Source organism: Nymphaea colorata, chromosome 2 (genome assembly GCF_008831285.2).
Source record: "Nymphaea colorata isolate Beijing-Zhang1983 chromosome 2, ASM883128v2, whole genome shotgun sequence".
Taxonomy (NCBI): Eukaryota; Viridiplantae; Streptophyta; class Magnoliopsida; order Nymphaeales; family Nymphaeaceae; genus Nymphaea; species Nymphaea colorata.
This window is the reverse complement of record NC_045139.1, coordinates 2,881,495-2,907,313: the sequence shown is the minus strand read 5'-3', so window position 1 is coordinate 2,907,313 and position 25,819 is coordinate 2,881,495. Positions and strand designations below refer to the sequence as shown.

Genomic DNA, 25,819 nt, shown 5'->3' with positions numbered 1-25,819 from the left:
GCGTGAGGCTTCTTGACAAGGGTTCGAGAGTTAGCACCCTTTGTCACCCAGTGTTGGTAAGACCACCATGGATCAGGTTCTATTGACCTTGTGAACGCACCACCCTGGACCCTGGAACTGAAACAAGTTTGAATTGCATAACAAATGAAGGTAGTATAGAGTCATGTGAACTGGAATTAATTGGTCTCAAAAACTTGTATTAAAATCTGAATCTAACCTTCGAACCATATCCAATTTGAAATCCAATTACTTAGGGCTTGAGGAAGTTTGGTGACATATGATCACCGTCTTAACATGGTCAAAACTTTAACCTTATGCCATATTTTTCAGACAAAAGCACTTAAATTCAAATCAGATAGATTTGATATTGTTATAGTTTACTAAACTTTAGGACAGATTTTGAAGGGGAAAGAAAATTCCATATGAAAGATCCAGATCCAGATCCAGATCCAGATCCAAGCATATTGAATGAACTAAGTTGGGTCTCCGATGCACTTTTAAAATCCAAATCCAAGTTCAAATCTATTACGGGTCGATAAGTATCTGGACCCGATTTTACTGCTCCCGCCTTCCACACAAAAAGAGCGTTCCCTCCACGGCCTACGATCGGTTCGATTCCGGCGCGAGGATGAACGCTTACGCGCCATTTCTCGATCGGCTCCGCTCCGGCGAGCCGTCGATGCAGCGGCACGCCGTTGCCGCTCTCTTCGAGAAGCTCCGCTCCGCCCCTCCCCACCTCGGCCTGTCGTCCGATGCCGGGAAGGAAGCTATTGGCAGGTGCCTCCTATCGACCTCTGCGTCCGTCGCCGATCAGGCCGTCCGCGAGCTATGCCTCCTTGTCAAGAACGGCCGGATGGATCCTCATCTGGCGTTCCAGGAGCTGCTTGCTGCGCTTGAGGGATGCCCTCCCCGGTTCGTCAGCGTCTTCGTCAAAGGAATCGGCTTCCTCTGCAGGCTCGCCTTTCGGAGCGGTCCCTGGTGGCGTGACGACTCGCCGGAGACGCATCCCTTCATCAAGGTCGGATAAATTTTCCCTGGGTTTTGGATTTTTTTAGTGTTCTCTTCGTTGGATAACCGGGCTTGGAAGTCGCGAAATGCGAGAGAACTACGATGCTTTTTAATAACAAAGAACTCTATTTTGGTTTCTGTTAGAGCTAGGGCACGATCTCTAATGACATTGGGTGTCGAGTCTCGTATATTTTGTGCACCAGTGTTTCGATTTTGGACGACCGTAGGGTGGTTCAACGTATTACTAACGAATAATCGTGGGAAAAGGATTCTTAAACAGGATGTACGAGTTCAAAACTCCTCTCGCTTGCTGCTATTTTTGGCCTTCGATTATTGACAATGCTGAGGAGGATCACGTGTATTTTCCCCTTTTTCGAACTTCTGCTTAATTGCAAAGCGAGCCAACAAGGTCTTCTCATCTGAAAAGGTCCAATTGTTAGTGTGGCAGTCCGTCGGCTAGTCGTAGGTTCACAATACTAGGGTGCGCGTCTCTTGATAAGGTTTTATCCACATGAACTTGGTGTGTAAGGCTTTCTAGATTCCCGAAAGGAAAAGAGAAAGGATTATTTCGTCCTATGAACAGTGATGATGTTTGATTCTTAAAGTTACTGTCATTGCGTGTCCTCCTTTTTTTCTGCAATGATGTGCAACTGTATATGCAACCTCTTATAATTCGGCACAAACAATTAACAATCCTAGTATTCGTGCTACCTCTGCCTCTGGGTATATTTTTGATGTTCACAAGCTTTAACAATCCTTGTTTAGGTACTTTCGTGTCGGAATGAGACGCAATCAGAGATTATGCAGCAAGTGATACTGTTTGTCTCAGAGCATTTACACGAGAGCGTAAGTGATACAGCTTTGTTCGTAAGGCCCTTTATTATGTTCACGTTCTTGGAAGACCATTTTTCAGTGAAATCCACCTTCGCGAGGCAGTTGGTTTCGTGTATTTCATCATTGTCTTGCTCCATTCTTCCCCAAGGGATATCACTTTTCAAGATTTTAGTGGAATGCATGGGCTATATTTATTGGAAGAATTTAGAGGTAATATGGCTTATCTTGCACGTCATATTTTCTTATGCAAATTTTGCCACTTTCGTTTACAAGAACTGCAATAGCTAGTGCAACAAGGAGCCTGATTTAAGAAGGAAAAAAGAAGACGTATACTGTCTTATTTAACTGCTTTCGTTGAAGCTAGTGAACATTATTAGTGTCAAGCGTGTCTCCAACATGCTCGGCACCTGACCTTTTTTTTTGGATGAGATTACCAGGCGGGCACCCATTGTGCAATGTGAAAACAAGTAGTTAACGCTCTCACGTTTGACAGGGGTTTTCTCTTCTGAGCGTCTCAGCAGAGTGTTTGGTGGATGCATATTCAATAATCTTGGAGCATATGAAGGAAACAGAAATGGTATTGTATTGGTGGAAAGCTTGTGACTTCTCTGTATCAAATGTGCTTCTGTCTCAGTGACATGTAGTCTTGTTACTTAAATTTTGTCAACGTTGGTGATGGTTTTGGACTAATATAATCAAGAAAGCTATATAACATGATAGTAAAATTACAAGATTCATGTTATAGCAGGTTATTTCTGAAAACATTTGACAGTACTTAGGAAATTCTTTTTTGGCCTATCCATTACAGTATGCTTCTGAGGTTCAAGTGGTTGGAGCAGAACTTCTAGAGCGACTCTTGTCTTGCTGTGCTAGTTGTGGTGGTGAATATGCCGAAATCGAAGTGCTTATCATGCTATCGAAAAGATTGCTTCTTCTCCAAAGGAATCATGGATTGAGATATATGCAGACATTTTCTTCTGCCATAGCCTTTTTATTTTTCATTCTTACCAAAGCAGAGTTTGAGCATGAGCAGCTTGCAATATTGAATCTCTTAATTATGCTGCTGGACTGGAGGCATGAATCTGGTAGTCTTCTTTCCAATTTATGTTTGGCTTCCATTTCTTCACTTTTATGTGAAAGACTGAAAGTTCTGCAAGTTCTGATCTACTTGTCATCACTGTAGTTTATCTCTACGGGACCTTTATTAAATGTTAAGAAGTGGTGGATGGTAAAGTTTGCTGAACCTGGTCTTTAGATCTATTGTTATCAGTGTATGAATTCATTCTTGTTGTATGTGTTTTAAAATTTTAAGATATTTGCTGTTTATGACAGCATGTGTAAGTTTTTGTGTGGGCTTAGGATGTCTATGGGTCTACATCTCTGACTATTTTGAATAGTCAGGCCTGCTAAGATAAGGAAAAGGAGAAAGGATGAGATCCTATTAATGTTCAAAGTCAGTTTATGGGTTTTCATCTACATCTAATGAATGTCCAACCCCTGAGGATATCTGAATCCAATCGTAACGTAACTGGCCAAATTGGGTAGTAGCTTTTCTATCCATGTCTTTTTGTTATTCTACATGCGATTAGCTAATGTTTGCTTAGTGAGATGTGGTAATGGCTACATCTTAACTGACTCTTGATCCATCTAGATCCCTAGTAAAGCTGTTTCTGGTTAAAATTAAATGCTTATACATTCTATATTTTCCTTGTGCATCTACTACTGTTGCATGTCCGATTTTTGCTGGTGTCTTGAAATTGTCAATTTACAGGCAATGATTTTGTCATCTTCTACACTTCGTACTTCAGCATGTCAGTTCATATTCACGTCTTTGTCACCTTTGCATATGGTCTTGATGTCCCAATGGCTCTCTATTGTAATAGAGAACTTAGCCTGTCCTGTTTGGCTTTAATTGTGTTTTAGTTTCATGTGAAGCTGCTTAGTGCTTATATATCGAATTCTGATTTTTTTTTTGGCAGAATCAGACAAGACAAATGACAATTCTTTTTCTTTAAGGGAAGAGCTTTTATTCATTTTTCCCGCAATCCATCTCATGGCTTCTCCTGCTAAATCTATTAAAGCTGCTGCATCTGAATTACTTGGTAAATTGGAGATGCTAATAAAAAATTTGTTGGGTTCAACAAATAGATTATCAGTTAGCAACAAAAGGCTTCCGCATACTAGAACAACTGAATATCTTCCCCAAAATTTATTGCAGCATTTGTTTCTTCAGGTTTTGATTGCTTCTCTTTCACTTCTGGTTCTATTTTTTCGAATTTGACGTTATTGTTTCATCTTCTGGAAAATTCTTTTCCCTTCTCGTCTATAGTCATTTTATTTTATATCTGTATCGGGTTGCTCCTTTCCATAGATATGTGCACGTGAAGTATGTATTTCCTTAAATTTTTTACATGTATAGCATGCAATCCAGTGTTGTTGCATATTCATGCCAACGTTGGTTCCCTTGAGTTTAAGATACATTTTTTTGAGCCAACTGCTTCAACATAGGCAATCAGTTGGAGGGAGTCTGCACAATGAAGACCAATACTGAATCATCAACATCTGCTACGCTTTGTAAATATTATGATTTTATTGGCAAATCAACTCTAAAGATAATAATGGGAAACCTCACCATATTTTCAGTACTGAAAAGGCAGACATATCAATATTGTAACAGTATTTTTTTTAAAAAGATTTTATTTCATTTGGAATTTAAAACTTCTGCAGATAAGTTTCGTATCCATAATTCATTATAATTGTAGTATCTTTTGAATTTAGAATATGTGAGGTTTTCCATGTGTAGAAAGGTGTGGTTGGAAAAAGTCACAAGAACGATATTGTGGTATAAGCTGTTACTCATGAATAAAAGGAAATTTGTCTTAAATAGGAGAGTAGATCAAGAAACTCTGAAATATGTTGCAAGTCATATAAAGAGTTCCTCTTGCAGCTGTTTTGTCTCACACATAACATGTTCACACACCTGGAAGATGCTTAATGATTATTGGCTTTCTGAACTACACTAACTTACATCTGGTTGGATTACATATCAATGTCAATGTTTATTCTTATACTCTCAACTGCCTTCTGTTTTCAGGATCTGTGTTCTTCAGAAAATACTTACTGCTTAAGTGTTGGTCCCAGAGCAAAGTTCAAGGGCATTGGATCTTGTGATATGCCAAACATGTGGCTTGCTGAACTAAGAGACCATATCTCAGTGGCTGTTGAAAAGTCAAAGTCTGTAGCATTTTCTCAACCTTCAAGTCATCTGATGGCAGGTCAACAACTAATACATGTTTATGCTTCAGATTTGGCTGTCAGACCATCTTGCCATACAGAAGGCCTTCCAGCCCGTTGTTGTAAATCTAACTGTACAGATAGAGATGTGGAATATCCAAAAACATATATCAAGAACAAAATCATGAAAAGTTGGTCTGTCAATTGAATTCTATAAGGGTCTTAAGATTAACGGAATTAGATTTCACCGCTCATAAATCTAATCTAGATATCTAGATTTCTATAATCATAAACAGTTATTTAAGTTTAGTGTTTAGCAATCAACGAATGAAAATAGCAAAATGCACATGTAAATTAGTTTAACATTTTATAGTATGTATGACTTAAAATGTATAGGCCATACCTAAGATGCATATGTACCATATATGAGACACGTTGTCATGGGTATCACATGCTCTAGATAAGTCATCTGCTTCCATTTGCTATGTTCCTAGTGGATCTATAAGCAAAAATTTGCTGACATGATAACAGTACATGTAATCAAGGCAAATAAATGCTCCACAACTTATGCATGCATACGGATGGTCCGTTTGACCTATCTTGTTTGTGTGTGGGTGTAAAGTCAGGTTTTTATGTTCTTAGTGAATGCACATTCGCCTAGAGGGTGTTACAAAAAAGTGAAAAACTGAAGTGGGAGCAACAGCTTTGATTGTTCACAAGCAGAAAATAGTGGTACGGAACTCTTATTGAAATCAATAGTTTCTTTGAGGTTTTAGTAAGAAGTGAACAAGTTGTATAGGTTTTGTGTGAGAAGATATTGTAACCTCCGGTTATCTATATATATAAAATTACATCTGAATTGATGTGACCTTTTATACATCCATGACATCATGATAGATTGATGAGCTTTGATTCACTCTTTATCCGCCAATTGCGAATCCATTTCACAATACAATTTTCCTTCATTTTCCATCTAAATCAGTAAGTGTGCCAAGTTGGTAATAGAGTGTTTATAACCTTGAGCCTCTCCAATCCACCCTACTGGTTCCTGCCTGTCTTGCTCTCTGAAGGATAATTGCGAATATGCGAAACATATAAAAGTGTAGGGCGAACTATACTTTTCATAAGAAAGGATCTTGATGATTTTTTAGACCATCTGCATTTTAAGGATAGAGAAAGAGTAGAAGAAGCTATGTAATATGGATGCGGGTGTGGACCAATTACAAAAAACTTGGGTGTGGGGGGTATATGTGTATAACAAAAATGTGGTTTAAAAAAAAAACTACAATTAATAAGCAAATAATTAAAGAAAATGAAAATTCATAGTTGAACTACAAAAGCAAAATCAATTTCAAGGACAAAGAAAGATGAAATGTACAATCATTGGAGAGATAATTAATTTGATTTCATTTACTTTAAAAAAAAAGACAAATAGGGTGAGGGAGATCAAGAGAGAGGAAGGCAAAGATAGAAGGTAGAGAGGGAAAGAAGGCCGATCACGAGAGAGGAGAGAGAGAGAGAGTATCCATCAACACTTATAGGAGAGGCAAAAAAGAGAGGGGAAGGAGGAACCTTTGAGTCGTTGTCTCGCTGAAAACATAACCATATGTTGCCCAGTCGGTGAGTTGCTGATCACCAAAGATAATTTATTGACAAAGGGAGGGGTTTTAGGTTTCAGCCACCAATAAAGAAGGTTGCCTGAATTAGAATTTTTATGGTTGAAATGTAGATCTTGGCTCATATTTTCACCCAGTGACATCATTCTTTTTCATAATACAGGGATTCCATTCTTGCTTGGTGCTGTTATCTCTGTTCTGATTATGCACCAAAATCTTCAGCTCTCTGCTATTGATACTTTGGCTTCTATCGCAAGAATGGATCAGAGATTAGGCCTTTCTCTGCTGCTAGTTGTCCTGTTCTACAGTAGAATCATCTGCATTGAGAAGAAGCAGTCACCTGAAATTTTGGTCATCTCTCTCTCTCTCTCTGATTTATATGTGATGTGTAATCGTAAACCTTTCTTGTAGATAATTCTGTAAAAAAATGTTATATTTATTTGATAGGCCTTTTTTGTTTCCTCTTTTTTGCAGCTGAAGCTCTTGACGGTTTTTGCATCAATGGGATCACACTCTCCCGTATCACCACTAATTGTTGAGACAATATCTTCAATGCTTTGCAAGGATGTGAACCCGTATGGTATTCATCTGGAATTTGTTATGCCCTTTAAAAGTTGGACATTGCTACTTCTCACCACTTTATCCAGTCCTTTTTATTGTTGAATCTGCTAATGAAGTTGCTTCAGATGATTTTGAAAGAAAAATAACATCGTGTTGCATTTTCATGCAATGGCTATCAGCTTTCAATTTTTCTAGTTTATTTTTCTGCCACATGAAAAAGTAAAAACAAAAAAAAATATTATGTATGTCGTTTTATGTAAAATTTGTATGGACGTGTGAATTTAGATAGACATAATGTTCACTACTTTTGTTGAAAATCTCTTATGGTTAAAATTCTAAACAATACTCAACGAGAAATTGAGAATCTTATAGCTTGGAAGCCAACTCATGTAATGTCAGGAAATGAAAGATCTAGAACATTAAAACACAAATTACTTTACATGGTGTGTCCCAAAAGCTGCACTAATTTCAATTGTAATTTGTTGTCCATCTGTTTTACAATTTTACAATTTGGCATGTCGTTCTTAAGTGGATAATTTGGACCTATTTAAATCTGGCCTTCATAGTGCCTTGAATGCTTGAGTCAACTGCAGGTTTAAATATATAAGTGAGAACTTATGTTTTGTTGGTACATCCAAAAGCTAGAGATGTTGATGTCAGACGTGCATCAACGTCTCTGGGTCACAACTGACAACATTTTTAACATAGTGCCTTAGAAGCAGCATCATAGATATCGTGATATTTACGAGAAAATTAAATAAAACAAAAAATTCTGGAAACACTCATGAGATTTTGAAAATCTTGTGAAAACAAAAATCTCACAATTTTATCACGATTTTTTTTCCTGATATTTTATTTTTTTTAATATTTAGAATAAAGGTTTTTTTATGATTTCATTTTTTTAAAAAGTTATCGAGATTTTCCTGAGAAAAACAACTTCGCGAAAAAATACCTGAGAAAACTTTGTCGATATTTTCCCGAGAATGATATTTGTGACAATAGAAGCTGGTCATGTGTCTCTTTGAAGAATGTTTTTTATCTGGAAAAAGTCAGAAACTAGGCTTTCTGGAAATGCACCTTTTTTCTTCTTCTTTTTCTAGCCATGCCAGGTTCCTTCCTCTTCCCTCCGTTGTGCTCTCTCTCTCTGCCTGGGCAGCTGGTATGGTCTTAAAGAAATAGCCATTTCCTTTTTTATTGTGCTAGGGTGTCGGGCAAGATGTTGTTCTTGCCATTCTTCCTACTGTTATTCTTTTACTTTTATTAGGTCTAAATGCCGGTTTAAAATGGGTTATATATATATATATATATATATATATATATATATACAAGCGTCTAGTTTTTCAAGACTCTCTGTCTGCCTGTTTGTACCCATCTCTGACACTGACACCTGTATCTATGTCGATGTGCATATTCTGGTAGTTTTCTTATGAAACATTTTAATTTTTGGGAAAACACTCAGAAAAACCTTTTGAGAATATAAAAGAAAAAATGACATAGTTAAAAAATTTTCTTGAAATTTTTGTTTATGGGGGTATTTTGAAAATGTTGGAAGTTGATATTATAGTTTGGATTCAAAATTACAACAGTATCTGGATCTTTTCGAAGTGTTGGAGATATTTGTCACTATGACTTGAATCATGGTTTTTTCCTTTGACATATATATGTTTTCATGCTGGATTGTTTGGTAGGTTAATTCCTTCGTGTAGTTCTTGGACGCCGATAGAGTCTTAGATGTTATTACTTTTTCTAGTCCTGCGGTTTCTCCTTAATATGCAGTTCATCCACACTTTCAATGTGTTTTTTTAATTCACACTTTTTTTTGGAAATTCTTGGTGCAACTTTTTATGCGATTATTTTCTTAATTTCAAATGTATGTGCTCAGACCTTAGTTGTCAAGTTAAGAGAAAGCCAGTTGAGGTCTTAAACTTTCCATTTCTCAGGTTGATTAAAGTAGTGCTTAGTCTGATGCTACTTTGTATTTTTTCTTTGCAGAGTATTATATGCTTTTGCAGTTCGCTTACTTTATCAAGCATGGGAGGTCTCAAATTCAAATTCCGTCTTTGAGCATTTACAGGTGTGATGGAGTCACATTTCATTACTTTTATACGATTACATAGGACAACCATTTTGCATATTTGAGTTATACATGCAGATGCTTTTTGTGGGTTATACATGCTTAAACAACTGACAAAAATTTTCATTGTGATGACGTTTGTGTTAAATTGTGAAAATCAACCACCACAAACTATTTTTATTTTTTAGCAAAGAAGTATTTAAAAAGGCAATAAGGAAGTCCCCTAAAATTTACTCCAAATGTGAGAGGTGTGACCTGATAGGCTAATTTCATTCAATTATATGTCTTCCAAAGATATAACACTAAACAATGATGCCCCCCCTCATATGATAGAATAGCTATATCCACATGTAGTGTGTGCCCAGTATACATCATGTTTGGGTTTGAGCTAGAATGGAAGCCAAATCCAGTATAACTTAACAGTCTCAAGTTGTACATGTTCTTGAACCATGGGTGTCTTGCCATTTAAATACCAAAGACTGTTCTTTGTGAATTTTCATTTCCAACATTGTGAGGTTCAATCTCCTTTCTTCAACCTTCTATTTGATGGAACATTAATCTATCACAATGTGTTTTCTGCAATTATGATGAATCAGATTTGAAAAAGTATGTTTAGAACTTTGATTATTGCATAACAATAGTGACCTTGAGATAAGTTCTTCCTCCCTCTGTGAATGTCCAACTCATATGGCTTCAGTGGTGGCAGCAATGGTAGATCCGTACATTAATTCATTACTTGATCTAGCAATGATCTTTATTTTCTGCTATAAGATATTGGATTCTCTCCAGTGACATACACTATTTAGAGACTAAACTCCTTTCATTTAGATTTCCTACCTAATCTGCATCCACATAAGCAATAATTTCATATTTACCTTTTGTGGACCAATTTCTTTTACAAAATGCACCTCTCTAACCATTCTTTTCTGTTACCTCGTATCTGTTCACTGCCTTCATGTGTCAAGCTATTAGCTTATATATAAACAGCGACACTTGATTTATAAAATAACATTGTTTGACTTAGTAAAGTAAGACATCAAGACATGCTTATTGTACTTCAATATGTGGTCAGATCATCATGCAAGTCTCCATCCTCAAAGCGTAACTTCTGAATGTGAAACACTAAGAGTAGCCAAGGGCTTGCAACCTCTCATCCTTGCCCTGCCCAATAGGTCAATGGTATATTTATGTTGAGCTAGAGACAAAGTATCATCCTTCTTATCAACGTCAACATTAAGAAAATATCTCAAGTCTTGAAAATCTTTCATCTTAAAACTTTGGTTCAAAAAGGCTTTTCACTCTTTGAATATGTCTCTTTCAATTGATATAGATGCTTATCTGACCTACATATATCAAGTGAAGAAATGTGTGTGTGTGTTTTTTTTTAAAAAACGCGATAAATTAAATTGCCGTTTAAAACTAAAAAAAAACATTTTTTTTTAGAAAACATTAAAAACAAAAAAAAACACTTTTTTAACTCATTTTTTCCCCTTTTTTCAAATTTTTCATTTTTTATTCTTTTAATGTTAAACAATTTTTTTCATTTTCTATTTTTTATTTGTTGCAAATTTACTTATCTTTTGATGTTTTTTTATTAATTTCTCACTTATTTTATTTTCCCCCATTTTTAGTTTTTTAACGTTTTTAGTGCTTAGAGTAGGATATGTGAGGCCTCAGAAGTTGAACACAGTTAATAATGATGTAACATGACAAAGGGATTTCGGTGGTGAAGAGTGCTTTATCCCATCAAACGTCTTAATGAAAATATAAAACGATAGTAGGTATGAATTTTGCACTTCTCTTTTTCTGAAGTGATATAGAAGAAACAATGTGGAAGAAGAAACTTTGGGGCTTTATAATTTTAACATTCGCTACTTTATGTCAGGCAGCATCATTGAGAATTGCTTTCCTGATTTCTTCTATTTCCTCTATGTAGAAAGCATTTAGTCTACCTGAAATTATGTCACCAATAACTTAATTTTGACATACAGGGAGCTTTGCATTCTAGTACGTTTCTTCAGTTTTCCTGCGAGAGTGACGTATGCATTAGCATTGCTGCTTGCATCCGTGATGTTTGCAAGAGAAATCCTGATAGGGGTGTTGACTTGATCTTGTCTGTATCTGTAAGTATGCCATATGGAGCATATTACTCTAGGGATAGACCTTATGCTCTCCATTACTCGTTTAATGTCTCATATATTAATGGCCATGATGTCGGTTATCCTTTTGAGTTTGCAGGCATGTATTGAGAGTCATTCTCCAACCATCCAAGCTCTTGGACTTGAAAGCCTTGGTTTTCTTTGTGAAGCTGATGTAGTTGGTATGTCTTCATTTTTTTGCAGTAAAGTATTTTATCTTTCTTTTGGTCCAGTTTGCAACTTAATTGTCTTAATCTTTGCAGACTTTTATACCGCATGGGTTGTTATTATGGAACACATTTTGAGTTACTCCCAGGTTCCTATCATTGCCAACAGGTGAAGAATCTTAGAATAGCTTTAGATTGAACAGTACTAATTTTTCTGGATAAGCAAGTGGCCTTTATTTTTGAGGATTGAATCTTAAGGAGTATTAATATGGAGTGTTCTTAATTCGGTACTTAGATTGGGCTATTGAGTTTTTAACTTTATTAATGGACAAAGAACTGGAATTGTTTTTGCCTCTTTCTGGCAGCTTAGCCACCCTTTTACAGTGGGGAGCAATGGATGCCAATGCATACCCTGAAAGATCAACCCAAGTACTACTTATTCTATGGGAACTTGCATCCCCTGTACATATTGGTCATGAATTGGAATGGTTAAGGCCACGTGCAACTGCTTTTAAGTCACTCTCCCAGTATGAGGTAGGTTCGGATTTTTTCCTTTTTGGTTTCCAATGGATTTTTTTTCTGTAATAAGTCCCGAAACAAAGCCTTCCTTAACACCCAGGAAATTTCTGCAGCTGCACTGCATTTGTTTCTGTTGTGCATGCATGTGGTGACATGGATGCCTTTTGTGCATGCTTGTGTAATTGTCCTGTTTTGATATGGCACTTATGATTTCTACTTGCTCAGGTAAATCTTGTTCAACAAGCAATTCCCAATTTGAAGGATAGCATTTTGAGCTGGGTTACTTCTGAATCTGATGCTGAAGTTCTCAAGGCAATGGAGGGTTTGACTGTCAAGCTGATATCTTCTGAGCACATGTGTTGCCTTCCTCAACTATATCTTCTAAATTGGAAAAAAAGTTCAAATTTATTCTCATAGTGTTCTTTTATAAACTTGATCTATACTTTTGTGCAGGACAAGGCGTAGGTTCCTGAAGGGAAAGAAAATAAATGTTAGTAAAATAGACAAGATACTAGATGTTCTACCACGGGTTCTCTTTTCATCAGGTAGAGATAGCCATGCCTCTGCATCCTTGTCCTTGGGATAATGTAACAAAGACCGTTGCTTATATTTTAGTTACACATTTTGACCTTATTGGTAAAATAACAGGGGCCTTCTATCAGAAAAATTCATATATATATATATGTGTGTGTGTGTGTGTTTGGGGGGGGGGGGGGGTGTGAATTTGTGAAACAAAGTTTGGAGCCTTCCATCACCAAAGTGTACATATGTGTGTATGTGTCCATATATATATATGTGCACGTTACATAAACATTGATACAGATTCAAAATAGTTTTTAATGTGTTGAAAAAAAAAAACAAAAAAGGAAAACTGAAGGTATAAAGGTGCTTTTTAGAAAGGAAAAGTACGTGATTTTTAGAAAGGAAAAGTACGTGCTAAATATTGTGAGATACTCTTTCGCAAGATTTTTAAAATATTGTGATATTTTTTGCTGTTTCTTTCATTTTTCTGTGTTGCTGATATAATTGTAATGTTTTAAAAAATATGGCAATTTTTTTTTATTTTTTTCGATATTTGTGTCAATAAACTATATATGTGTATGTGTGTGTGTATGTTCTGCCACTCTTATTAACTGCACTCTTTAGTTAATAAAAGGATTTACATCATATGTAGCTGGCATCCTGTATCAGTATTTTTTCTGTTGCTGCATGCTTTAATCTTATTATTAACATTATGCTGCATGATGTTTTGCTTCAAGAACTCATAATGTATCCTAATTATAAAGAGTGCTGAATTTAGTTAAAGGCAGACCTAGTGGCCTTTCTTTTCATTCTTCAGTTTTTAATTCTTTGTTTTCTGTCCTTCCTTTTCTAAACATGGTGGGAAAGAGTATGGTATGTCATCATTTTAATTTGTTCAGTGTTTTGTGTTGTGCATGTAATTCAGGAAACTCAAGTGCTGAAGCAGGGGATTTCCCAGGTGTGGCATTAGTATGCTTTCCTTTGTATACTAATACTCAATCCGACAAAGGGGCATCAGCGTTTAAGGTATGAATTCCCCATCAAATGAATGAAAGTTCTTGATTATCATTTAAAATATGCAATGCTGTATCAGCATTTTGTAAAGAAGAATTTGGACACATTGACCAGGGCAAGTTTCATATTTATCTAGGACTTGGTGAAGCTGCGGACATTATATGAAGGTTTCATGCTGGAAATAGCTGATTCTTTACAACTGTCAAGAAATATATTTTTGGCAATCTTGTCATTGCAATCCTGGCAATCTTTCATGCTCCGTTGGATGAGAAAAGCTGTGGTCATTCTTGGACAGAAAGAGTTGCCCAACATTAGTGACAAAGGCTTCAACAAGTTTGCTGATGATGTCCTCAAGGTCAGTTTTTTTTTTTCTTTCCCCTTCTCTTTTATCTTCCATTTATGGACACACTGATTTAACGACCATATTCCAGTGAAGTCCTGCTAAACGGTGGCCCTCGATTTTGTTTACCAACAAATAAGTATTCACAACAAAAATTGCAAATCCCAAAGGGGATGCAGAATTGACGAAAGCCAAAGCCCAGCTACCCTTTTGAGGCCCCATAACATGTACCCTTCAAGTTAATGATCATATTAAAAAGTCCTTTAGAAAAGAACTTTGATTGTGATTATTGTTCTTAATTTAGAGCATGTAGAGCTCATCAGTGGAATTTAGGTTGTATGACATGTACCGAGGCAGCCAATAACCTTTTCTTGGCTGATATTCATATTACTGGTGGGCAACAGTCTCTACTTTGTGTAAGTAGTTATGTACAGTTTCATTAACTAGGTACAAGTCTGGTAATCTGAGTGCATGATCAAGCTTGGCATGTTCTCTTATATTTCCCTGTGTGCACTTGGATTCTCTTCTAGCCTTGTCAAGAAGCAGAATCTGGCTTCAAGATTGCTGCAGCTTGAGAAATTACTTCTTTTGTTCATGGCATTGGTTATTCATTAAATACTAATGGGTTCCCAGTTGCTCTTCTTTCCACTTGGTAGAACAGCCAGTTGTAGTGGCAGAAATTCCTGAAGCTTTCAGTATGTGTCTTAAGCTTCAAATGAGTAAAAAAAAGGGGCCTGGTATTTTGAATTCCTTGACAATACGATATGGAGAACTAGTTTTACTTGTCATTATATGAGGTCAGCTAAGGATGGACAAAGCTTTTACGGTGTTAGGTCTACAGTCTTAAGATGTTCCATGGATCAGGTCATAGAACTGAGTTTTTATGTGCTTCAAGTACTGAACTTGTAATGCTGAACTTTTGAAAAAAAAGAAAAAAAAATCCAGTCTTGCTCCTGATTGCTAGACTTAATCTGTTCGTTATGTATATACCATATACCTAGATGTGTGAATATATGATTTCGTAAAAAATAAAACCAGATTAGGATCTGGATTTACCCATATTTTAACCAAATCTGACTTGCTGTTCAGTCTGTTCCAGTATCAAATGTCATCTGCATATTCTTGGTTGAGTCTGAAATTTCTGCATATCATGGCTTGATTTGGCGAAAGATCAAGCTCAGGCTCTAAACTGGTTGCCACTTGTTCCAGCAAGGAGCACCACATCTGGTTTGCATATTGTGAAAAGGCTATGGCTACCTGTGGTGGAACTGGTACTTGGTTCCATTTATTGTTCCTAAGAAAAATTTGCTTGATTTATACAGAGTCTGGTAGATAAGGTGGACTTAACTGATTAAGGGTAAAACTATGTCAAGGAGCATTTCTAAGATCACAGTGTCTCTGTAGGATGGAAAGGTTATCTAGACGGCTTGCCTTGTTCTTAACAAGTCTGGTTTGCATATTGTGAAAAGGCTATGGCTACCTGTGGTGGAACTGGTACTTGGTTCCATTTATTGTTCCTAAGAAAAATTTGCTTGATTTATACAGAGTCTGGTAGATAAGGTGGACTTAACTGATTAAGGGTAAAACTATGTCAAGGAGCATTTCTAAGATCACAGTGTCTCTGTAGGATGGAAAGGTTATCTAGACGGCTTGCCTTGTTCTTAACAAGTCTGGTTTGCATATTGTGAAAAGGCTATGGCTACCTGTGGTGGAACTGGTACTTGGTTCCATTTATTGTTCCTAAGAAAAATTTGCTTGATTTATACAGAGTCTGGTAGATAAGGTGGACTTAACTGATTAAGGGTAAAACTATGTCAAGGAGCATTTCTAAGATCACAGTGTCTCTGTAGGATGGAAAGGTTATCTAGACGGCTTGCCTTGTTCTTAACAAGTCTGGTTTGCATATTGTGAAAAGGCTATGGCTACCTGTGGTGGAACTGGTACTTGGTTCCATTTATTGTTCCTAAGAAAAATTTGCTTGATTTATACAGAGTCTGGTAGATAAGGTGGACTTAACTGATTAAGGGTAAAACTATGTCAAGGAGCATTTCTAAGATCACAGTGTCTCTGTAGGATGGAAAGGTTATCTAGACGGCTTGCCTTGTTCTTAACAAGTCACATGACCTCTTTCATGTACCATTAGAGTGGAATTTCATGTGTGCCTGAATGGATAAAAATAGGTCATGTGGCCCCACGTTGTGCCTGATCTTTGGATACTAATACATTTACCTGTCATCAATAATAAGAATAGACCTTAAGGCTCTGTTTGATTGCTTAAGATCCTAGGGCTTCAGGTGATGAGTAATTTGAAATTCCTTGTTTGAATGATGTTTTTGACTAAACCAAAAAGATGTTCAGAGGAGGGGAAGTGATGCCCATGGTAGGCAACAATGACACTAACCCTGTTCAACCCAATTACAATGCTAAAATGACTTCTTCCCCTAATTAATCAAGCAGATACCAAATTTTCTGAATCAAGAAGATGGTCTCACCTAAAAATTAGAATTATACAAACCCAGCAAAAGATGGACTGTTGAGACAACCCAAAAAAGAAAAAGAAAAACCACTAGTATGTCTGCTTCAGAAGCCCTCAGTTGCGATCGATCTGATGTCGTACTGGACAATTCTTGGCTGGCCTATCTAGGCTGTCTGGTGGCTGATCTAAATGCTGCTTTGATCAGTACTGGAAACTTTCTCGTGACCTGCTGGCACCAATGATGCTGGGAGTCAGGTTGTTCTAACCCTAAAGTCAGGTTGAGTGCTCTGAGTGCTCTGCATGCTCTCGCTCTCTCTTTCTCTCTTGCTCGATAACAGTGATTAACCAGAGTTGCTGGTCTCTCGCTCATCTCTCTCTCTCTCTCCCCGTCTTGTTTTTCCACTTAGTGGTGGCTAACCAAAGTTGCCGGTCTCTCTCTGAGTCTCTCTCTTCCACTCGGGTGGCAATGATGACAAGCCAGAGTTGCTTGTCCGGGGGTCCCTCTCTCATCTCTCTTTCTCTCTTTTCCTCTTTTTAGTTTGACAATGACGACTTACCAGTTTCTGGTCCCTCTCAAAGAAACACACCCTTGATTCCCTAGCAAAGGTGCCACCTGATCCATGAGGATAGGAGAATGCACCACGTGATTCCATAGTTCACACCCTTGATTCCCTAGCAAAAACGTGGACGTTTGATCCACTGTTTGCTAGAAGATTGGGTCTTACAACAGATTTGACCCTCAGATCTAAAATCCAATGGTCAGAAATGGCCCCTGAATAGGAAATTGGTATTGGTATGCATTGTTTCAAATTCAAATCTACAGTTCAGTTAAAGTAGTTCTTTGTTTCTAATATCCATACACTAAGTCACTAACCCAGTGTAACAAATACAATTCTCGTTTTTCTATTCCGCAAGTTTTCTCTTGCGTATTAATTGGAAAATATGTTTGCTGGAAATTAAAAAGTTAAAAGACATAAAAAACAGCAACAAAATGTGAATTCATGAATTTTATACTAATTTTATTACAAAAGCATTGATAAACTAAACAAACCAAAGATAAAAAATACATGAATTATTTAGAAAAGAATGATTTTCATGATAGTATTGTGATATTATCATGTTAATTTCATTTTTACAATTTTTCCAATATGTCACACAATAAATTATGTTTTTGCTTTTGTTTCAGTTGTTTTTTGGTGGTATTGTCATGATATTTTGGAAATATATATATCTGAAATTTCTGACAATGGATAGATCCAATGTGCAATACATTTTGCCTCACTTTTTATCTTCTAGACTACAAACACTATATCCGGGTGTCAAATATATGCCCATGGTTACTTCCTTGCACGTGGAGTCCTGGACATAGTTATGTCGTTTGCTGATTCATTGCATTGACAATGTGGTCTCATTTTGCTTTTTGGAGAGGGGGTTGGGGGAAGAGGAGGGAGTTGGAAATGATTTTATTTTTTTTCAATATTCTGATGGGGGATTGTTTAAATTTCTTGGCAGCTACTATTTACCTGTTTAATATTTTGCTTGATTGTCTTCAGGGTATATGTGAGATGTCTAATGGATCTGTTCCTCGTCAAGCTGAGAATATGGCATTAGCTATTGGTGCACTGGGTTCGGTAAGGTTCTCATGCTGTTCGTGTTCTTCGCCTTTCTCTCTCTCTGTTTCCATATATATATATATATATATATATACTGTTGACTATTTACTGAAGAAGGCTCACGAATAACATAATTGGAGCAGAAACTAACGAAGCAGCTTCTGGATCTCCTTTTTATGCTCGTTAGAAAAAGGATTATTAAAAAAATGATTTAGTAGGCTGACAATGGTTGTTTTATAAAGAAATAAAGTTACAAGCCCCTATTTGATGTGTGTTATCTGAACAAAGTAGTGGGTGAAACACATTACGGTGAAAAAGGCTTCAGAATTAACCTGTTATTATCTTCACGGGCATTTTCAAACGTCAAAATATAAGAAATATTCTGTAACAGATGGGCAAAACAGATACTGTGCTTGTTTTGTATCTCTAAACTAGGCCTCAATAATGTACCATATGAAATCTTGCATGGTTGATCAACTAGCTATCCTCTTGGTTTCTCCCAGGACATGAAATTGATTTCGTTCCTAAAATCCACTATTGGAAACTAAACATATTTTCATTTGTCAGAAACATTGAGTCCATGTCAGTAGCTTGTCCTACTTTTATTTATAGGGTACGTGTTTCTGGTGTTTGGACATTTGACCATAAGGTCAACAACTTGGATTTTCTGTTTCGATCTCAGTACAAAGTCCAAATAGGATGTAAGTAATTCAGATTTGCTTTGATATTTTTAAGTTGGTCTAGAATAATTGAATGTGGCATTTAGGTTAAACTTAGATCTGTAGATATCCTGCTATACTGGAATATGATTTTCATTTTTGTGGCACAATTATATTTAATTCTGAAATGGTTCTAAATTTTAAGTTCAATCATTATTGAGCTTGACAAGGTTTCACTTTTCTTTTCCTTTTTTAATGACAATCTGACAAACACAGGCAGTTCATCCAGTTAGACATGGGTTTAATAGTCCTTTCTGGATTCTGTTCAATCAGGTATCTGCATAAAGTCTTTATTTAAGTGGGCTATCTAACTCCGACCTATTATACAAATTTATTTGTAGTTTGGTCTCTGTCTATCCATAACCTTCCTGTTAATAATATTTGCTGCATTTGGAAATTGAAACACAAAAATGATATTCTTTGGTTGTTACTCTATTGTTGCTTCTGACTACATTGTGATAATGTGAAATACTGCACTGGCATTTGTAAGATATACTTTTGTTCTTTCCTACTCATGACTGGAATAGCACTTGTCCTTTCAGATTTTACCTCCATCTGCCCATGCAGTGACTTCTAGTGCGTCAAGGTTTTTACTGGGTTGGCTGTATCAGTTTGAGCATGAGTCCAGACAATGGACATCTGCTATTTCTTTGGGCATTCTCTCAAGCCTTCTGCATGTAACAGACTCGAAAACAAAGCTAGAGATTGGTGATGGACTTTTTGAGGTATTCAAGTGGCCATAAGCTCGTTGTCCCTTTCTTCTTGTGGCAGGGAAACTTTGTTCCATTGTTTGACTGATTTTTAGATAATTATTCTTCAAGAATGTTTATTGCCAGTCTCAATAAAACGTTTTTTAGATCTTATTGTAGTCATTAGTCAATTATGTGTTCTTGTTTTTTTTTTGTCTTTTTTCTTTTTTCAACTGCATGGATTACTACAGTAGGCATTTATCCATATTTTCATTCTCTTCCAACTTGTAAGGTTTAAATGATGGAAGGCTGAATACATAAGCTGTTAAGTATTACGTCATTTTATCAGCTTTATTAGCTTTTCCTATACACATCATGGAGATACCATTGTTAAACAACAGCATGCACTTCCGAAACAGGTGCAGATGAAATATAAATGTATGTGTTAATGTTTTGGAATATTCACTTACACTTTTGAACTACTTACTGCAACTATGCATATCAGATTTCTTTCTTCCTCCAAACATGAAAATAGAGAAATAGTAAAGTGAGTAGTGCACTTTTTAAAAAAAATGAAAATTATTGGTTAATATTGAGTATATAAATGTTAGTTAGTAGAATCTTCATCCATGTGAGGTGGTTGTGCTGTGGCCCTGTGGGTACTAGTGCACATCGGGTCTTACTGTTAATATTTGATTGCTATTATACTTTATGTTCTAATTCAAGTGCATATATTTCTTTTTTCTGTATCAATGACAATTCAGTTGGATCTCCTGAGATCTTTCTCTCGATTCCTTCTTTTAGTTATCCTGTTAAGCTTTTCTTTTGAAAGGATGTCTATGTAGATGTAATCTGCATGCTTAGAAACATATTAGTTAACGTAAAAATCATGTTTCTTGGGCATATAGGATGAGTTTCAAAAGCCAAAAAAATTCACTCCATTGCTTCTGAAATTTTGTTTACATATTTAAAAAATATATCTTCTATAGACTCATAGTGTCTTGAACGTAAAGATCACATTTGTAATGGGGCTTTGAACTCTGGACACAGACATACTGTTGCCCCATACATACCCAAGTTCTTTGTAACAATCATGCACCTTCACTCCTGTGACATAGCTTAGAGGAGCTTGAAGTGGGTAGATTTAGTTGGTCTATAAAAAGGCCACATTTTTACCAATGCAACTGACTAGTCCAACTTTCCTATTATCTATTGTAGCCAGCAGATTCATCAATAGGACTCATAAAGATTAGTCACAGTTTCACTTGACAAGTGTTGCCTAACAATCTGCATGCTTGGTGTATTTATATCTATTAAATTCCTCTTTTCTCAGGTTATGCGTAATAGCAAGAGTCCCCTTGTAAAAGGTGCCTGTGGTTTGGGCTTGGGTCTCATGTGCCAAGGTCTTCTTAAGCGACCTGGTGATGATGAAGGTTTTATTCCTGAAGAGGGATCCCTTAAGCTGATGGAGGTAGAGTTGCTTGGCAAATTAGTAAGAGGCTTGTCAACAATGATTGTTCAGATGTGTGATTTGTCATCTGACTCGCTGGAAAGACTCTGTAACTTCATTCCACGAAGTGCAGTACGTGGACTTAAAGTACATGAAGCTACTAGTTTAGGAACTGAGACCTATGATAGTTCACTTGAGGACACTTGGGGGATTGCTGGGCTTGCAATGGGACTAGGATATTCTGTCATTGCTTTGCACAGAGATGGTTCTGTTGATGCCATGTCAGATGTAAAAAATATGATAATGTCTTGGATTCCACATGATACTCATATAAAAGGTTCTTCTAGGCCTTCTGCTGCTGACAGAATGATCAAGGCATCATTATGTACAGGTGCTTGCCTTGTGATCCCTGTAATTTTGTCTGTTTTCCAGAAAGCAGAACTGTTGGAAGGCAATGAAGAAATTGAATTTATAATTAATAGCTACCATTGTGTTATATCTCAGCTTCTTGACTTAAAGAGTTTTGGTGCTGCTGAGCAAAGTTTACTGATGGCATCTTGTGCTGGTGGTGGTGGTCTTATTTCTGGCATTTTACATGAAGGAGTATTCTCACTGAAGCTTGAGACCATAAAAAGTTTAATGAATCTAATGAAGGATACCTATACTGGAGCCTACCCTTCATTAGTTTGCTTGGGTGGTATGATTGGGATAGTGAATGCAATGGGTGCTGCTGCAGGTCTTCTTGGCCAGGCATTTCATCCTTTGCAGAAGATCTATCAAGCAAAGGTTCGATCATCTTTCTTTTTTCCTTTGTTAGTAAAGTTCATGTTCTGTTGATTGGAAGTATCAAAGCAGGTAGGATCAGAAAAAAGAAAAAGGTCCTCAAAAGTTTGCCTAACTTTGAAACTTGTTCTCTTCAAGGAATCTTCTTCTATTGGAGTGCCACTACTTGCAAGTCCTCTTTCCGAATCACTATGTACGCCGCTGGTGCAAGAGATATTTCTGGTGGTTCAGGATCCGAAGGACCAGAAACTGCAAACCATTCTGCGTGGGCACTGTCACTTCTTAGACACAAATTGATGTCAAAGGACTTGGATACTGGATATGGCTTCTCAGTGCAGTCAAACCTGCCTTCGCAGAATTTTGCTGAGGATAGTATAGTTTTGGGACTTTCACTGTGGCTTATGAATCTTGATTTCTCCAAGGTGAGTTGTTTATGGTGTACTAAAAGGTTACAAGGGCAAACGAGTCTATATTGTCCTGTGCCAATTTTTCTGGCAAGCTTTCTATTCTGCTATTTTCTTTTACTACTTCTTATTCTAATGTCATGTTAAACGGAACTTGGGGATTTATGTTCTTTAATATCCCGTTCACCTCTTATCTTTGTTTCTGATGTTAATTGTGTCAAACGTGCATTCAGTACCAGTTTTGTGTACAATATGACTTGAAGTTGGGCATGCTTTAGCTCCTGTTCATTTGGAATATATCGTGATAGTTCGAAAATATTGCAATTTTGCTGCCAAAAGGAAGTAAAACAAAGATATTGGGAAAATATAGCAATAAAATCCTGTGCTTATATGATTTTCAATGTATGTTTTACATTCTTTGATTCTTCTGAAATTTTTTTAATCAGTATTTTTGCAGAAAAATTAATGAGAAATGTATAATTTCATAATTTGTTTTCTGTTTTTTTTTTTCTTTCTTTGAGCCCCTATGTTTTTCTCAAACTTTCCTGAGAACTATATTTGTGACTATGGTTCCAACAAATGTTGGCAACTTGTCATCCTTATAATATTCATGTATTCATCAGCATAATTGAGGATCTCGTCATCCAATTGCAAATGGCTTCCTTTAGAGATGATCAAAATGTCTGAAGCTCTTCTGACCTGGACATCTCAAATAGGATGATCAGAGCAGTGTCATAGGCTGTTGAAATTGCGTCATCTTTTACATGTTGATATCTGTGAATGTGATATATTAGTTGTCTTTCAGAATCTGAAATTGAAGGTGACAAAGGTATCTATATGTCTCCATGCACCCAGAAAAAGGTCAAATGGAAGCTGTTGTCTGTTGAAATTTGTTTTGTTATGTTCATGTTATTTTTCCAGATTTAACGAACTTAATTTTATTTTTTTTATCTTCACATTTCTAGGTTTGTCATTAAAAAGTTGGCCTTTCATTGGCTACTATTTTTTGTTGTTTTTGGTTGTCCTTAAGCCAACATTGTAAATTTTGTGTCCAGGATTGTACGTCAACAACCATTCAGACAATCTCAACAGTTTTGAGGTGCCTTGGACAAACTCCTAGGCTACCTCCATTGGATTGGGGAGCTATTGCAAGACGTTGCATGCAATTTCCAATTTGCAAAAATCAGCCTTGTGAGCAGGATGTGGATGGGACAACCTTAAAAGAGGAGTGCCTCCATTTCTTATTTGTTCATGCAGAACATGACAATTCCCTCCTATGTTTGCTTAATGAAATAGCTGACCTGGCAAGGTTTCAGCTTCTGCAGTTACCCCTCCAGTGTATTTTATTGGCGCATCTGATGGACATGATAAAAATCTTCTCAAGTTCTAGAATGCACAAGCTATGGCATGATATGATTGAATATTTCACCTCATCTGTGTCTCCTTATCTTGTTTATCACATACATCAGAAAAGTATTCTCAGAATGTCGTTCTGGAAAGGTCTGAATGAATGTTTTACTGCCACGATCGATGACCTATCACATTCTTCAGTTAACCTGGAGAACATCATGCATTTGTTGTTTGGTTTGCTTCCTCAAATACCTTATGGCAGGGTTCCAGAATTAGTTTCTTATGCATTCGATCAAGAATGGTCAGAAGCTATAAAATGTTTAGCAAAGGCTCACAAAGGTCAAACCATGGCCCTTCTTCAGGTGAATTACAATATGTTCTTCTCTCTTTAGTGAAGTTTCTTATGTGTAAGTTGGTTGTGAAATTTCAGAGAAATATCCTTCTCTACATTTCCTTTTTTTGGAGTTGCAAGTTACAACAAGTTTGTCTTCTCTATGTTACTGTGAAATTCCAGTGGTGCAACTTTTGCTTTTGTATTTGAAGCTGCCTAGCTTTCAATATATTTGTTTATACCATCATTTGACTGCATTTTATATTTGTAATGTTTGTTTATAAACTTCTGCAGCTTAAAAAAATGCATCCACAACAAGGACGAAACAGTCTCCCTGAAATAGCAAAGAAGTTTATTGCAAGTGCTCGTCTTACAGTGTTGGATCAACTGCCAGTGTCAGAGATGGAAATACTGAAAAGTTATTTAGTTTCTGAGGAACTAGATGGTTTGTGTCTTAATAAGAAAAAAAGGGAGAGTAACATCAATAGTACCTCTACTTACTACTATTACTTGACAGATGCAGGTGCATGGTTTATGCTGTTGGAAGCTGTCGCTGCACTGGACCGTGCTGCTCTTGATGATAAACGTAAATGGCTTCATGATACAGTTGAGATCATATACATATGCAGGCATCCTTCAGCGGTATGTTGATATTCCATATTTTTTTTCAAGCATAATTTTGTTTTAACAGGTAGCAACTTAGGGATACGTGCTTGTGTGTTCTCTTCTTTCTGAGATTCTTTTTTTTTCCTTTTTCAGCATAGCATTTAAGGGACATCACCTTTTCTATTGTTAATCCTTATGTTGATTTTTCTTGTTATGTTGGGTCGTCATTAACTTTTATGCCAATTAACAATGAGCTCTTATTTCATTATTTGCCTTTGATGGAGTCATGTCCCTAGTAGATTTCAGGAAGGAAAACATCAAAGAAATCCCCTCAAATTCCAAGTAGATATAGTGTGATCAAGTGAAAATTTGAACTTGTATTCACATTTACTGAAACATATAACTGTCAAATTGGCATGATATTTTCTAATGGCGTGATCTTAAACAGTCGTTACCAGTCCTCATTGTTTCTACAATCCTTTTTAGTCCTCCTTTTTTGCTTCTCGTTGTTAACTATCTCCTTGGATTGCATGTCTAGCACTCTCTTTGTTGGACTCACTGCTTCCAGACTTGCCTATTCTTCAGCCTCATTTTTTTGAATCAATTTAAATGAGAATCTTGGTTGACTTCCAACTCTTATCATCCTGAATCCACTTACAAGATCCGTATTTGGATGTTACTCTGCGTTTGGAAATCCATGGAAGACGTTATCCCAAACCTTTTTCTATATCGTCTGTTTAAATTTCTAGGAGCAAGACTACAGAATTCTTAGGTCCCTCATGCTTTTACAGGTCTTGTGATTAATTGGCTTATGATGCTTCACTGTTCTTTTCCTTATTTTGCTATATAATTCATATTCTGATCAAAATCATAACCTCGTGCATGCTTTAGGCACTACAATTTTTGGGTCTTCTATCAAGCTGTTGGAGTGAATATGCACCAATTCTTGTTTTGAACCCCATCTCAGTCTTGAGCAATTTGCCAGCTACACTGCCTTCTTTGCTATCATCTCCTACATGGAACTCCATGGCAGCAGCCATCGTCGAGCAGTTATGGGCATCAACCGAGCGACTTCACAACTTGGTTGCAATGTCGAAGCACAAAGGAGATGATGCATACAATACAGGTGACACTTGGATAGGTAAAAATGGAAATGACAGCTTTCTTGTGCAGGTCTTGCACGAGACCTGCTTTAATCTAAGAGTGTACTTGCCATTTGAGAAGCAGCTCAAGCTTGCTAACATGAAGATTACGTGAAAAGCGTGATATCTACGAAAGTGTTTTTTGGTTCTGTTCATAGTGTTGCATTTTCCCTTTTAGTTTATGGAAAGTTGTGATGGGCCTCGATAGGGCAGAAGGAATTTACTAAGC

General features: G+C 36.7%; 1 protein-coding gene across 1 annotated transcript; it reads left to right on the top strand.

Annotated features, from left to right (window-relative positions):
• Nucleotides 1-599: 599 nt before the first annotated feature.
• On the top strand, nucleotides 600-25,772 carry LOC116249278 (protein RST1). The gene is given in 26 exon segments (XM_031622498.2): nucleotides 600-1,018; nucleotides 1,774-2,052; nucleotides 2,336-2,419; nucleotides 2,651-2,927; nucleotides 3,822-4,075; nucleotides 4,937-5,117; nucleotides 6,856-7,043; nucleotides 7,167-7,267; nucleotides 9,246-9,327; nucleotides 11,319-11,450; nucleotides 11,566-11,647; nucleotides 11,729-11,801; nucleotides 11,998-12,166; nucleotides 12,377-12,507; nucleotides 12,605-12,696; nucleotides 13,599-13,699; nucleotides 13,824-14,042; nucleotides 18,057-18,134; nucleotides 19,378-19,560; nucleotides 20,858-21,760; nucleotides 21,896-22,010; nucleotides 22,013-22,179; nucleotides 23,217-23,873; nucleotides 24,137-24,287; nucleotides 24,360-24,484; nucleotides 25,340-25,772. Coding segments are annotated over 26 exon segments (5,580 nt in total). The 5' UTR covers nucleotides 600-628; the 3' UTR covers nucleotides 25,706-25,772.
• Nucleotides 25,773-25,819: the final 47 nt, after the last annotated feature.